Source organism: Neophocaena asiaeorientalis, unplaced genomic scaffold, assembly GCF_003031525.2.
Source record: "Neophocaena asiaeorientalis asiaeorientalis breed wild unplaced genomic scaffold, Neophocaena_asiaeorientalis_V1.1 scaffold49, whole genome shotgun sequence".
In the NCBI taxonomy this organism is placed as follows: Eukaryota; Metazoa; Chordata; class Mammalia; order Artiodactyla; family Phocoenidae; genus Neophocaena; species Neophocaena asiaeorientalis.
Genome location: NW_020172456.1, coordinates 4,017,427 through 4,032,432, shown reverse-complemented (window position 1 = coordinate 4,032,432; position 15,006 = coordinate 4,017,427). Strand labels below are relative to the sequence as shown.

The 15,006-nt window shown below is 40.0% G+C and overlaps 1 protein-coding gene across 1 annotated transcript in view; it reads left to right on the top strand.

Annotated features, from left to right (window-relative positions):
- Positions 1-15,006, top strand: part of TTLL5 (tubulin tyrosine ligase like 5) — a 306,995-nt gene that overhangs the window by 223,230 nt on the left and 68,759 nt on the right. Inside the window, exon 30 of the mRNA XM_024737788.1 lies at positions 6,276-6,493. Coding sequence (XP_024593556.1) covers positions 6,276-6,493 — 218 coding nt within the window. The remainder of the gene's footprint in view (positions 1-6,275; positions 6,494-15,006) is intronic.

Sequence of the window (15,006 nt, the reverse complement as noted above, 5' to 3'; positions counted from 1 at the left end):
TTTGAGTATCTGTTTTTAATGGCCTGCATTGTTTCTCAGATGTTAGAAGGTACAGTTGATTTAGGGGCTGCCTGAAGCACAGTGTTTTCAGTTGGTTGGTGAATAATAGTTTCTTCTAAATTGTTCTGTCCACGTAAGCACCTGTATTCACATCCTTTAGAATAGGTGATTTGCACTAGTAAGAGCCTTCTTTCCTAGTTGCTATAGGAGAAGTAGCTTCTTCATTTGTTTTAGAAGTGGAAGGGAATGCCAGAGGACTTCCAATCTCTTTGGCATCTCAGAGTCCTGTCTCAGGTGCTTGTGTCATCAGTCTCTCTGTGTATGAACGGGAGCATCTTCAGGGTTTCTGCCCCATCCCTGTCGAGGTCCTAGCATTGCCCAGTGCCTTGTTGCAGTACCGGAAGTTGTATTCTTTCTCTTGCTCGGCTTTCAATCTTGTTCCAGCTGACAAACATTGTGAATGGAAGACAGCCAAGAACTGCATGCAGGGTGGGACAAAGGCCTTTTGGAAGCTTGCTTTTGCCAAAATAGAAACAGCTACCCTCACCCTCACCCTGGCCCCGAGCTTTTTACAGCATCATATGGTTGCACAAAAGACGAAATGTGTTCTTTGCATTGAACAGCTCTCGGCCTGGTTGTAGTAGGATGAGTGCTTAGCATCTTACCCGCTCAGGAAGATATACCATCCCAGTACTTGAGCTGCCAGAACTAGAAGTGGCTTTGTATGCTATGTAATGGGAACTTTATCCAAGTTACAATAAAAATCTCATATGGGGAGAATAATGCCCCAAATATTTGCTCTTCTGATATCAGAGTAAAAGGGGTACAAAGAGACATTAACCCCGCTCAATAGAGATTAACATTTACCTGCTTCATCCCCCTTAATTTTCAAAAAAATGAATTAGAGAGTTATTGATATTTCACTGCAGGGAGGCATCCAGCTCTACTCCATCACCAAGAAGCCTGAGTAAAGGCTAAAAGGGGTGTTTCTCTGGAAGGAATTAAAACACACACACACACACACACACACACACACACACACACACACACACACACACACTCTCTCTCTCTCTCTCTCTCTCTCTCTCTCTCTCTCTCTCTCTCTCTCTCCCAGAATTTAATCTCTGAACAGTGTTATCTTTCTAGTAAGAGAGCTCAGATCTTGCTTCCCTGTGACCTTCCAAGTTTCAGTCTGTGTTCTGTCTATCAGAAATTCCTCTTTCCCACCCACGAGTACCCTTCTGTTGTGGGAGAAGGAGGGCCTTTCCCGTCTTTTGTCTGTGGCCAAGCCAACGCTCAAACTGTGGTTTTCTCTGAGTCTCCTTGCTGAGGCATTGCTGTTTCCCACACCCAATAAAGAAGCAAAGGGCTTGTACTTGTTGACCAGGTCTTATACAACTGGTGCTTATACAGTTCTCACATTCCCAGGACACTGGCTGATGACGGTGCAGCCCCCATCCCTGGGTTAACCCACAAGTGCAGAGTGCTAATACTGTATATCCAAACCTCACATTTTTTAGAAATTATATGGAGAGAACTTTATATAATTCTTCTGCTTATTTTTGAATGAATATCAGGACAAAACAGTTCATACAATGTGTCATTGGTAGAGTGGTAGGATTAGGGCCAATACAGGCTACGGGGTGTACCTGGGGAGGCTGATTTCTGCCAGTAGTCTAAAAACATCTATATATATATCTGCCTTTAACATTACCTGAGTCCTTTCCTGGTTTGCTTCTTAATCAGATTTGATTACTTTAATCTCATTCCACTTAGTCTTGGCTTTGGTGAAACACCTGGGGACTTGTCCACATTACTGACTTTTGGGAGTTTTGGATGGCATAGAATTGTAATAATTTCATTACCCATTCAGTATATGAGCATATGATCACCAAACAACAAATGAGAACCTGGAAGCTTTTTACTGTATTTGGAAAAAGTATCTGCTTTTTTGAGATGCAGCACATGTTACATTGAGGCTGAAACAAGCTTGACTCTTTGGTAGATTGAGAATTATATCTCAGCTCAGTTAGGGTTCCACTTGGCTGCATGTAATAGGGCACCCCCCCACACACACACCCATGGCTTAAACAAGTTAGAGGTTTATTTTCTTTCCCCAGTATAGTCAGAAATCTAGAGCTAGGTGCTCCTAAAGTCCGTGGTGCTATCAGGAACCCGTGCTCATCCTGTCTTTCTCCTCTGCGGTCCGTTAACAAGTAACTTCCACCCTATGGAAGCTACCTATGCCTGTCCACCTCTAGGTAGATATCCATGTTCTGGGTGGGGAGAAGAAGAGCAGTAAAGGGCAAAAGTTGTGCACCAACCAACCCAGTCTGCCCCCTTTAAAGAACTTTCCCAGAACCTATACCTGGAAACTTCTGTTTACAACTCAGAACTAGGTCACATGGTTATCTCAAGGTACAGGAGAGATTGGGAAATGTAATTTTTTAGCTGGGCACACATTATTACCCAAACAAAATCAGGGCAGTTTTATTGGGAAGAAAGGAAGAATTATTAGTACCCAAGCAAGTGAGTCTCCTAAGCAATAAATTCTTCTGATTTATTTTATTTTGTGTTTTGAGATAAAGACTGAGCTTATTACTTATGGAACATTGGTGTCTAAGGTCCTGCCACAAAATTTGCATCTAGGAAGGTGAATTTATTTTTGTTTGGGATCTATAGAAGGGCTTACTTACATTTTGTGGCTGAGTATAAGTTGAACACATACCACACTAGGCACTATTCAAACTCCAGAGAATGGTCCTGTTACAAGATTACATCTCTATGTAAACACAAACTTGCCTATTTTCTTGTATAGGAATTTAACTGATGCTTAAAAAAAAAAATCAATAGTTGGTATAATGTGAGTTTTTTTTTTCCATCCATGTTGTAAATGCTTATTAAGCACCTTTTATGCACAAGGCATTCTACTAGGCAGTTTGTGAAACAAAAATTAATCAGATATAAATCCAGGCATTTCCAGTATGAATTGTCCAGAAGCAGAAAAAAGTACATATATAAGTGCCTGTAATACAAGGTAGAATGTGCTAAATGTGATAAGACACATACAAATACATTTTTATAAGCATTTAGAAGAGGGAAAGATCATTTCTGCCAAAGAGAATTGAATAAATATGATCTGGGGAACCTACACATATGTTTTCACTTTAAGAGTTTGTTTTTGCAGCTAGTGAGCATCATTATAAGACTAGAAAACTATGTTGAAAAACGTAGAACCAACTACCATTCACAAGTCATTACAGATAAGCAGACTTACATATCAGCCCATCCTTTGGTTCCTCAGTAAAAGGCAGTAGTTTGGGAAGGAAGGGAGCATTTCAGTTTCTACTGTGTTCCTGGCACTTTGATTTATTTCAAGAAACCTTTACTGAGTGCCTGGGCTACATTTACTTCTGTGATCTTCATTTAATCCCCAACTATCCAGCCAAGTGATTATAGTTGTTTTATGAGGAAGCTAAAGCTCAGAGAGGTTAAGTAACTTGAAAAGGCCACCCAGTTTATAAGTGACAGAGCCTGCATTTCAGCCCAAGCACATTTGACTGCAGAGCCATGCTCCTTTCCATTTACCTGAGTGTCTACTTTTCGCTGATGACCTAATCTGGTTTTGTAGCCATAGTAAGTGTTGAACAGTCACTTCCTTCTTCAACCCAGTCTAATGGCAAGTCCTAGAACCAGCTGCTTGAAACTTGGTTTTCATTTGGATACTTTGATTTGTACTCAGAAAATTAATCTGTTACCTGCTCAAATCTTGTTAGAACTTGACTTCCTTTTGACTTTTCAATAATTGATTTTTGTAATAAATAACTACATATAGATGGTACAAAATTCAAAAAAGTACAAATGATATATAGTAAAAAATTAGTTTCTCTCTCCCCCTGACCCCTAGCTAACAGTTCTTTTCCATGGAGGATGCCAGTTATTTTTAAGAGCCTTTCAAAATTGTTCTGTACAGATACCAACATTGTATATATGTTTGTGTGTGTGTATTGGCATATAAATGTATGTTTGTATGTATCCTTTTTTCTTTCTTACTCAAGTAGAAGCTTACTATACTCACTGTTCTGATCTTGCTCTTTTTATTCATCTTTTTATTTGTATTTAGATGTCCCAGGAAGATTTTTTTAACAAAAGAAAAACTCAATGAATTTGAAATACGGCTGTCACCAGGGCAACATGTATTGAATAGATGTTCTTACTGATGGCAGTTCCGTCACAGCGTGAAAAATCTAACTCAGTGAAGAATGTTTTTATTTCCAAGAGCATTTCACTAACAGTGGTTTTCCTCCTCTACTACTCATCCAGTGAATGTGTTTATGGATGGTCGACATAGGACTCTTCAGCCCCCATTCTGAGTTCTGGTCTTCTCCCCACCCTGAATGAGGCATCTTTCAAGCACTCTTCAGTCTAAGCTCACTTATTGGGAGGCAGTGGTGAAAACAGAAGCCTAGGTTAGCCCTCTCCTGCCTCCCTCCTTCCTCCCAAGTGAATCTCTCCCACAGATTTTGAGGCCCTCAGATATGGAAACAGTGCTTGAAAGGAGTGGGTTTGTTTCTGAGCCAGTCCCCACAAGCTGGCCTCTGCTGCACCCCTTGGTTTCTGCAGATCACCCAACCCCTCGCCTCCCCCACTCCCATGTACACCCCCGTGTACACACTCTGCAGCCCCGGGCTCCTGGCTTTGCCCCTGGGCTCAGGTCTTCCTCAGCTCCCCTCCTGTGGTCAGAGATAGAGGCAAGCGAACAGCTCTTCAGTTCCCTTTCGGATGGTTTCCAAGGACGGGGAACATCTCAGTCCAGTTGGTCTGTGTGAAAAAGCCCCAATCCTCCACCTCTGAAATCACTTTGCTCTTTGTCAAGCCTCTCAGCCAAACACATTCCCTCCACACAAGACCCCCTCCCTGATCCCCCACTCATATCTGCCCAGCCCGGAACCCTTGGACACATTTTCCTGAAATGGGACATTCCAAGGCATGAGTATAGAAGGGTTGGTTAACATTTATTTACTAAAGCTACCCAGTTTGTCTCTTATATCTTAAAAAATAAGTTTACCTGGTGAAGTTCACCTAAAAGGTGAATGTAAGAGCATCTGAACTTATTCCTTTAGGCCTTGCCATGAGGAAATGACATTTCTTCCGTGCCTCTTAAATTGTTGTGCCTACAAATAGATATCAGTTGCCAGAAATCCTTTTAATAAAAAGTCCTACGGGGCTTCCCTGGTGGCGCAGTGGTTGAGAGTCCGCCTGCCAATGCAGGGGACACGGGTTCGTGCCCTGGTCCGGGAAGATCCCACGTGCCGCGGAGTGGCTGGGCCCGTCAAAAAAAAAAAAAAAAAAAAAAAAGTCCTACGTATTTTGTCTATTATATTATTTTCCTCCTAATATTATTTTACATTTAAAGCTTTTATGAAGCAATGCATATTGAAAGCAGTGTTAACACAATTGAAGAATCAGTAACAAAATTTGGGACACAAAAAAACTATTTCTAATGGGGTGAATTAAGCTGTAAGAGTTTTTTTAAGCCTCTCCCTGAGGAAGTGTACAATTAAATACATCCTTACTGCAGGTACATGTTGGTGTTTGTGACATCTAGATGATTTTTAGGTCATTATTTAATAGTTGTAGGCTTACCCTCTGAGCGAAAATACCCTTGTTTTGCTCTGGTATTTGTATATAGTAACTACTATGCATGTAGTAATTTTACTTTGAAAGTGTTTTCAAGTGTAGTTTTATGTTAATCTTTAGGTCATCAAGGTGTTACTACGCCACACTGGCTCCTTCCCTTTCCTCCAAGGTACGAACCTTCTAGAGGAGTTCAGAGTTCTGGGAGTGGGCTGGAATTGAGTCAGGCTTCAAGTCACTTTTGTTCTGTGCTGTATTTCTAGTACTCGATACCCAGCAAGAGGCATTCATTAAATACTTGTTGACTTTAACAATGAAGGGATACTAAGACTGAGAGAGACCAAATGCTTCTCTAATTCACGCATATGGACAATACATAGTACCCAGCTGCCCTGAGTCCTACTCCAGTGTACTTTCAGCAAGATAATCTCAACTCTCTGCTAAAAGAGACTTTCCTTCCCTGAACCTAAACCTGCATTGGCTTTACTGGAGGAGAAGTTTTTCCTTAAAAATTACTTAATTTTAATGGTTTCCCATTTCCTTTTGTCCCACCTCAGGATTGCAAACCAGTTACTGACTTACAGCAGACTAATTCGTGAAGGGCATCTCCATCTTTCATTTTTTTCTTTTTCTCGTAGGTGATCTTTGGCAGTCAGACACTACCTAACTCCAATTTATGGACAATAAATAACGGTGCAGCTTGCAGAATTTCAAACGCCACAGCTAGTGGCCAGAAGCCAACCACTCTGCCACAAAAAGTGGTGCCAGCTCCAAGCTCTTCCTCTTCCTTGGTCCCCAAACCCCCGTCCAATCACAAACAAGTCCTCAGAAAGGCAGCATCCCAGAGGGCTTCCAAGTAAGTTTTCAGTAATCTTCTGTTCAGTTTCTTCTGAGTTGTATCAATTCTATGCAAACAGTGCTCTCTATTTCTGGAGGCTCAAGACAGTTTGTGCTGAAATGTTGAAAAGAACACCTGATGGGGAATAAAGGCTAACTGGTTCTCAGCCCCCGCTACAAATTAGAATCACCTGGGGAGCTATTGCAGCACGGCCAATGTCCAGGCTGTGCCCTGTGGGAGGGGCAGGCACTGCTCTTTTATGTTCCCCAGTGGTTGTGATGAGTGCTGCCACTGGCAGGGTTCAGGGTCATTGCTAACTAACTCTTCTGGCCTCCAGCAGGAACCTCAGTCAGACAGTGCACTGGGTAACAGTGCTGAACTGTGGGCTTGGAGGGAGGAAATGAAAACTTCCTCCTGGATGTGTTTCTCTTTTGGTCATTCTACAGAGTTAGATCTTTTCATATATATTTCAGATAAAATGCAATACTCTTCCCTCACCCCCACCCTTGTTTGTTCATTTTTAGGCATTTGAAAGGGAAGACATAGGATTGGGATTTCATTAGAGGGATTAACTTCATTGACCTTAGTCATCAGGCTCTGTGTAGCAACAATGTTTCTAATACCTTTTGTCATCTACCTGTTTTACCTCAAAAAAGACATTTCCATACCTGAATCACGTTTTTTAGGTCACGTCCTTCACTGTACCTCCAGCCATCTTCCCTAGTAAACCAGAAATGGACTGGTAAAAGGAGTGCTGGTTCTAACAGCCCCTCTCCATTTAAAATTGGGGAACTTATCAAAGATATCTGGAAGAGGCAGGCATTCCCTGATGGATAAACGCCTAGAGGAGGTTTGTGTATTTCTCTTGTTCTCATTGAGGCTCCCCATTCATTTGTCCTTCACAAAATCAATTTTAGTTGTAAGAAGGAATCCTAGGGCATAGAAAAAGCAGTTAGTGTTTTTCCCCCCTTGGATAATGAATCAAATTCTGGATTTGGATGGAAAACAATCCCTCGTGGTTGTTTTAATTGTATTGCTGCCATTATTCATTTATCCAACAAACGTTTATTCAGTGCCTACCAAGTGCCAAGCACTGTTCTAAGAATAACAGGCATCGTAATGACTTTATAGAACTATGTGGAGCAGTAGGAGAGGGCAGTGGGAAGGCTGCAGTTCGTGGTTGAGAGCCAATAGCACGATCAGAAGGATGTATGGTCCCTCACCCTAGAAAGAATAGCCTTGAGTCCTTAAGAGTGCAGCCTCTTACACACACACACACACACACACACACACACACACACACACTTTATTAACGTGAGATCTTCCACAAGTTACAAATTACTTAAACTCTTGACTTCAGTTTCCTTATTTGTGAAGTGGGGATAACAAAGTGTATTTGCTTCATAGGACAGTTGATAAATATTAGCAGACTTAATATCTGTAAAGTACATAGCACAAGACCTAGCACACTTAAGAACTCAGTAAGCCTTAGTAACCATTATAAGCATTCCAAAACCACACTTTCTTTCCCAGGTTTGAGGAGCCCACAGTTAGGTGGGAATATCAGTGAGTTGGATATGAATGTTGAATTTGCCAGTGTGCTCCTCGTTTGTGGCTTTTCCGATTATTGCTGAGATGGCCCGTGGTGCCCCTGTGGCTAGTCTGCTGGTGGAGAGGGGGGCTCCGTCAGCAGGCAGCAGGGCTGGACATTCGAGGACCCCACTCACTGCCCTGAACTCACTGCTGGCAGGAGAGCACTTCAGGCTTCTGAGATGGAATTGCAGCTCTATGAACAAACTTTGCTTTGCTGCATTTTTGTGGTTTCTTCTCTCTGACGGGCAGGAGTGTGGGAAAACCGGAAGCAGCTCAGCACCAAAAAAGCACAGAAGAGGGGGGGAAAGCAAGATTTCTTCAGAATTTAAGAAATATAATCCAAGTATCAAAAGGCATGCAATGAGGCGTTGTTCCAGGAAATAGTTTCCAATTTGCCTTTAAAACTCTAGCACAAGTCTCTGAAGCTAAACAAGTTAGCACTAATGGAGACCTGAACATCCTTTCCCTTATATGTAAACTAGTGCCGTGAGGCCCCTGCTGTTTTCAATATGCTTCTGACTCTTAGGAAAAAGAATAGCATTTTTTTTCTCTGAACTGACTCAATGAAAAGTTCCCCCTAGGAAGCATCTAGATAAAAGTTTTTAAAAATAATCTTTTTATTTAAGAATTATTTTAGATTTACAGAAAAGCTGTCAAGATAGTACACATAAAGATAAATAAACCCAGTTTTCCCCACGGTTAACATCCTATACTGCCATGGTACATTTGAAGACTGTGCCATACTAAGAAACTGTCATCGGTACATTACTATGAACTAAACTCCATACTGTATTTGGATTGATGAAGTTATTTTTAATCTAGAGAAACCTTTCATGGCTCCCGAAATCAGGATCCTGAGTATCAGTCGATACACTACTCTGATTGTTCTGAAGTAATTCTTGTTCCTAGCAAGCGTAGTAAGTTACTTAACATCTGTGGGACTCAGTTTCCTATTTAAAATAGGGATAATAATAGTACCTGCCTCATGGGGTTTTTAAGAGAAATAAATGAATTAATGAATGTCAAGCACAAATACAGTGCCTGGTACATAATAAATGCTAAATAAATGTTAGGTATTATGGTTAATACTAAGTTGGCACTTCAAGAAATTTTCATGTAATTTTTTACTTTCTTCCTACGAGATGTGTTGCTTCATTTGCTTGGAGCTTATTGCGGCCTTTATTCGGGCTCAGTTCACATTAATCAGGAACCCTCAGTTATGACTGGAGGGAGATACAGAGTCACACTCAGGAATGCCATAGTTGTCCCAAGAGACACAGCTAATGAGAAGTCGTAATGAGCTTTTGACCGTGCCAAGCCCTGTGTTTTTGGTTGAACTTCAGGCTTCTCCTAGCACAGCAGTTGGCACTGGACAAATATAGAAGCAATTTCCAAGAGCATCAAAGTTTCCACATCCTAGAGGGTTGAGTCTAGAGAACAATGGAACATAAAAGATGGAATGTCATTTGGATTTTGGTGCAAAGGGAATTGAGAATCAGAACAGTGGGGTCCTGTTTCTTTATGATAGTAGTCAGGTCACTTTTCCTCTAAAGGTTTCTGCTTCCCATCTGTAAAACAAAACCCACTGTCGCCACTGAATAATTAACCAAAATAACCTGTTTTCAGTCTATTCTGTTGAAAGATTTTTAATGAACACGTTTGTTTTTTAATATTGATGCTTTACAGCCATTTTTCTCATCCTTTCTTGGCCCAACAGTTCTTTGTTACAGTTCTCAAATTCATATATTTCCTTTAGCTAAATCTCACTTGTCAATTCTGTGAAGAGAGTGGTTTAGAATTTTTTTTTACCTTTTCCATGGTGCCAATACCCTTTTTTGATTTTCCTCTTTAATGTTTGTAACACTTCATAATTTAGTACCAACTTCAGATCCTCCTTTCAAAACTATTTGTGGTATTTCTTCCAAGCAGTCAGCTGAACTAGGAAGGATGACAGCCTGTGAACAACTGCATGCATTTGAACTGTTCCTTCCTTGTAAAAGACCTCTTTTTTTTTCAGAGCCAGAATCACACTCTCCAAGAAATATGGAGAAAGAAACCTGAGATGATTAAAGTTTGCCAGGGAGGTGGGCAAAACTCATAGACTAGAGATGAATTTGGAAGGGCAGGGTCAAAGCTGTTTACCTTGGGACTTCTCTGAAGAAAGAAAACTGTATGAGAAACACCAGACTTAACACATTTTTGACTGGAGACGTATTACGGCCACAGGCATTAGTTTCTGCAAAAATCCCCCAGTCAATAATGTGTTAACTAAAGGACTTTTCTTTAAATAGCTGGAGTTACCTTTCCTTGCCAGGTTTTAGGATATCCTGCCTCAGGGTGACCTCAGTAGAAATTGAAGTCAACTGCCGTTCAGTGTCAGCACCCAGGACAGTGGTGTTTGATAAAGGCTGCTAGGGAGTAGGAAGGAGGAAAGCAATCGAGAGCCCGGGAGCATGTTAAACCAAATACCAATTAATGTGACTGGAACATTTGGTGATGTCAGCAATATGATGGAGGTGCTCAGAGGTTAATGTCAGAAAAATATAAAAATAAGGATCAGGAAAAAAATATGCTATATCTTTTTAACATATGAGTCATTAACAGTGAGTCATTAACAGTGATCAGGAGTTATAATGGTCCAAAAGTAGGGTCTTGATGTGAGCACTGAAGATGTCATATTATAGGTTAACCATCTTCTCTCAGCCTTTCAGCCTTTTATTATGTGTAGTTTCAAGAAATATAATGGAATCTGTAGCATATCCATCCTTAAATATAAGATTTCTAAATTATGCATTTCCCAAATATATAATCATAGACTTTCAGTGCTGGAAGGTAAAGGCCTGGATGAAGGCACAATGTCGGGCCTTGGGTGTAGCAAGGTATACAGATGGTCAGTGGCAGAACCAAAGCCAGAATTCATATCACCCACTGTGCTAACCCCATACTCTTCTCAGTAGACCACTGATTTCAGACCCCTCCCCCACACCCCCACCAGTCCATTCACATCCGTTCTGTACAGCAAGTGGCAGATTAATCATCCTAAAATACTGCCTTTGGGAAAATGCAGTGTCAGCACTTAGGAACTCACTCCCGTTCCTTTCCACGCCAGTTTTACCACTTAAGTGGCCAATGAAATACTCAAGAGGAGGAAGAATTAGTGTCACCCTCATACTGCGGTGTTGGGGAAATGTCTGTTAGATGTAGCACAAGAAGGATTGCATAGAACAACAACATCGAGGGCTTTATATACTGCCTGTCTATGGGGGTGCAGTGTAGGAAAATACTGGGAGCCCTGGAATATACCAGACAACGCCCTCTCACTCTAAGGGGTAGGCCTGGGGCTAGAAAGAGCTAAGGGCCAGTTGAGGAGTCACCACTTAGACTCCCTTTCCTCTACCAGCCCTCAGCGTTTGGACCTCAGTGGTGGCATTAGGAGATCTTAGGAATTGGTTTGGGCATGACGACGATGACATCAGTCAGAGAACTAGGTACTAGTCAATCACTTCTAACCAAAAGTTGCCATTGGGATATGTATGGTCCAGTGGGGAGAGAAATACGTGAGAGTCATAGAATGATGGATCTTCCTTTGGTGATTCATACTTAGGTAATTTAAATTAAAATCTTACTTCTCATTCCTGCTTGCTGGGATGTTAAAATGGTAATATAAATGTTGGGTATTTCCCATCTCTCACTTCCCTTCTTTCTTATCTGATTATGAAAATGCCTTTTTTAAAGGTTTGGACAGAAACTTAAAATAGCCTTTGATAGAATTCCTATCAGTTTCTCTGTTATCCTGCGTCCTTATTAGCAAACTTAGACTTTCTTCTCCGAGGATGAGCAAATATTTTAAAATCTTGGGGCCTGGGAGTAGATAGTATAGCTTAAAAGAAAGCTCCGTGGTGAAGATTCAGAGGAGCTGCCAACCTCCAAAATAAGTTTAATCAAGAAAGAAAACAACATTTTAGAAAATCCCTAATGTGCATTGGTGTGTAGAGCTAGAAAAATCTATCTAAGAGAGAGCAAGCAGTCTGGGGTCAGGAACGATTAAATGGAAATGAGAACACCTGAGTGAAAAATTGGGTTGAACACAGTGAATCGAGATTGGGCACTGCAGAAAATTGAATTAATGAAATTCAGGACAGATTTTTAAAATTCTGCCAAAATTCTGAGGAAAAGGTATACAAAGGTAAAAATGATGAGAGAAAAGATAGGTTCAACCTAAAATAGTGAATTCCAAAATGAGAATAGAATAGTCATTATTACAGGCAGAATAGACCTAACATAAGGACATAAAGGGTTTTGAACAATATAATTAATAAGATTAAATTAACAGACATGCAATTTTATGCCCTGCAGAGCTCCCAGGGAGTATTTTTCAAAACAAAACTATCTCAGTGTAAATCCTAAAAAAACGGAAATTATACAGTCTTCATTCTCTGACCACTTTACAATAAAATGAGATATTAAAAATATAGACAAATGTCCAAATAATTTTAGAATGTTAAAACATTCTTTTAAGTAACTTGGATCAAAATTATTTTGGAAACTACCTTGAAAATAAGAATTGTACATATCAGAACAAGACAAGAAAGCCCACTCTAGCCACCTTTATTCAGCAGTTAGGCAAGAAAAAGAAATAAAAGGCATCAGTGTGGAAAGTAAGAAGTAAAACTGTCTACTTGCAGAATGCCACTATTTGCAGACGACATGATATTGCATATAGGTTGCATACAACCCTAAAGACCCCACCAAAAGACTGTTAGAACTCATACATGAATTCAGTGAAATTTCAGGATACAAAATTAATATACAGAAATCTGTTGAATTTCTCTACACTAACAATAAACTATAAGAAAGAGAAATCAAGAAAAGAGTGCCTTTTACAATTACAGCAGAAAGAATAAAATACCTAGGAATAAATATAACCAAGGAGGTGAGAAGATCTGTTCACTGAACACTATAAGGCACTGATGAAAGAAATTGAAAACAAAAATAAATGGAAAGATATTCCATGCTTATGGATTGGAAGAATTAATATTGTTAAAATGTCCAGACTTCCCAAAGCAATCTACAGATTCAGTGCAATCCCTATCACAATTCCAATGGCATTTCTCACAGAAATAGAACCAAAATCCTAAAATTTGTATGGAACCACAGAAGACCCAAATAGCCCAAGCAATCTTGAGAAAGGAAAGCAAAGCTGGAGGCTTCATGCTCCCTGATTTGAAACGATATTACAAAGCTACAGTGATCAAAACAGTATTGGCATAAAAACAGACACATAGATCAATGGAACAGAATAGAGATCCCAGAAATAAATCCAGACATGTATGGTCAATTAATTTACGACAAAGGAGCCAAGAATATACAAAGGGGAAAGGACAGTCTCTTTAATAAATGGTGTTGGAAAAATTGAATAGCCACATGCAAAAGAATGAAACTGGACTACTATCTTAAAACATACACAAAAATTAACTCAAAATGAATTAAAGACTTGAATGTAAGAATGGAAACCATAAAACTCCTAAAAGAAAACATAGGCAGTAATCTCCTTGACTTGGTCTTGGCGATGAGTTTTTGGATTTGACGACAAAAGCAGAAATAAACAAGTGGAGGGCTTCCCTGGTGGCGCAGTGGTTGAGAGTCTGCCTGCCAATGCAGGGGACACAGGTTCGTGCCCCAGTCCGGGAAGATCCCACATGCCGTGGAGCGGCTGAGCCCATGAGCCATGGCCGCTGAGCCTGTGCATCCGGAGCCTGTGCTCCGCAACGGGAGAGGCCACAACAGTGAGACGCCCGCATACTGCAAAAAAAAAAAAAAAAGAAATTTGCTAAGAGAGTAGAACTTAAATGTTCTCACCAAGGAGAAGGAGAAGAAAGAAAAAGGTAAGTATGTGAGGTAAATAACTAGATAGGGGAATCCTTCCACAATGCATATGTATGTCAAATCACCACGATGTACTTTGAATATCTTGTAATTTTATATGTCAAGTCAATAAAGCTGAAATAATTTTTAAAAACAAGAAAAAGAATTATATGTATCAAAACTTATATTTGAAATTTAGGCAAAGATGCACTCAAAGGTAAATTCATAATTATTTTCAGTGTTAAATATGGAAAGATGGTAGAGAAATTAACCAAGATACAAATGGCAAATTAGCTTCAACCAATATAGTGGTTTCAGCTGATTACAGCAGAGTGTCAGGTTAAAAAGAATTACGAGGACTTCTGTGAGCTCAGCAAGACAGAGTGCTGTGATAGATTAGTAATGTCTGATGTTGAGCGTAGTGAATATGCACGCCACATATCTGTCATACCTGAACTAAGCTTCCATCTCTAGAAGTTAAAAAAGAGTCAATAAAACAAAGCTAAGAAAAACAGATCAAAGGAAATCAAGAAGAAAGCAATATAAGCCGAAAAGCAAGCAGCAAAATTAGTTAAATCCAAAACCTTGTTTAGTTCTGGGTAGGGGGACAGGGAAGGAGAAAAATAAACACATTTCTGCCAGAAAAATAAGAGAATTAAAAATAGAAGATTTTAAAAGTAGATATAGGGGAGATTGAAAAATTATGAGGGCACCGCACACAATCGTATGCTACTGAATTTTTTCAACTGGATGAAAGATAATATTTTGAAAAATATGAACTATCAAAATTGGTTCTTGAATAAAAAAAAAAAAACCAAGTAGAACAAGGTAGAAGTTTTTAAACTATCCAAATGGGTTCTTAAAGAAATAGGGTACACACGTAGGCCTAGGAAGCAATTTTAAAATATCGTCTTTAAAGTAGTTCTTTGGACCTTTTTCCTGAAATATTTGGAGGCTTCCAGCTGCCTGCAAAGTAAAGTTGAGAGTCCTTACTCTGGACATTGAAGCCCTCTGCAGTTTGTCCTCCGTCCTGTCTCCAGTCTGCTTCACACATGGCTCCATTCATTGTTCCT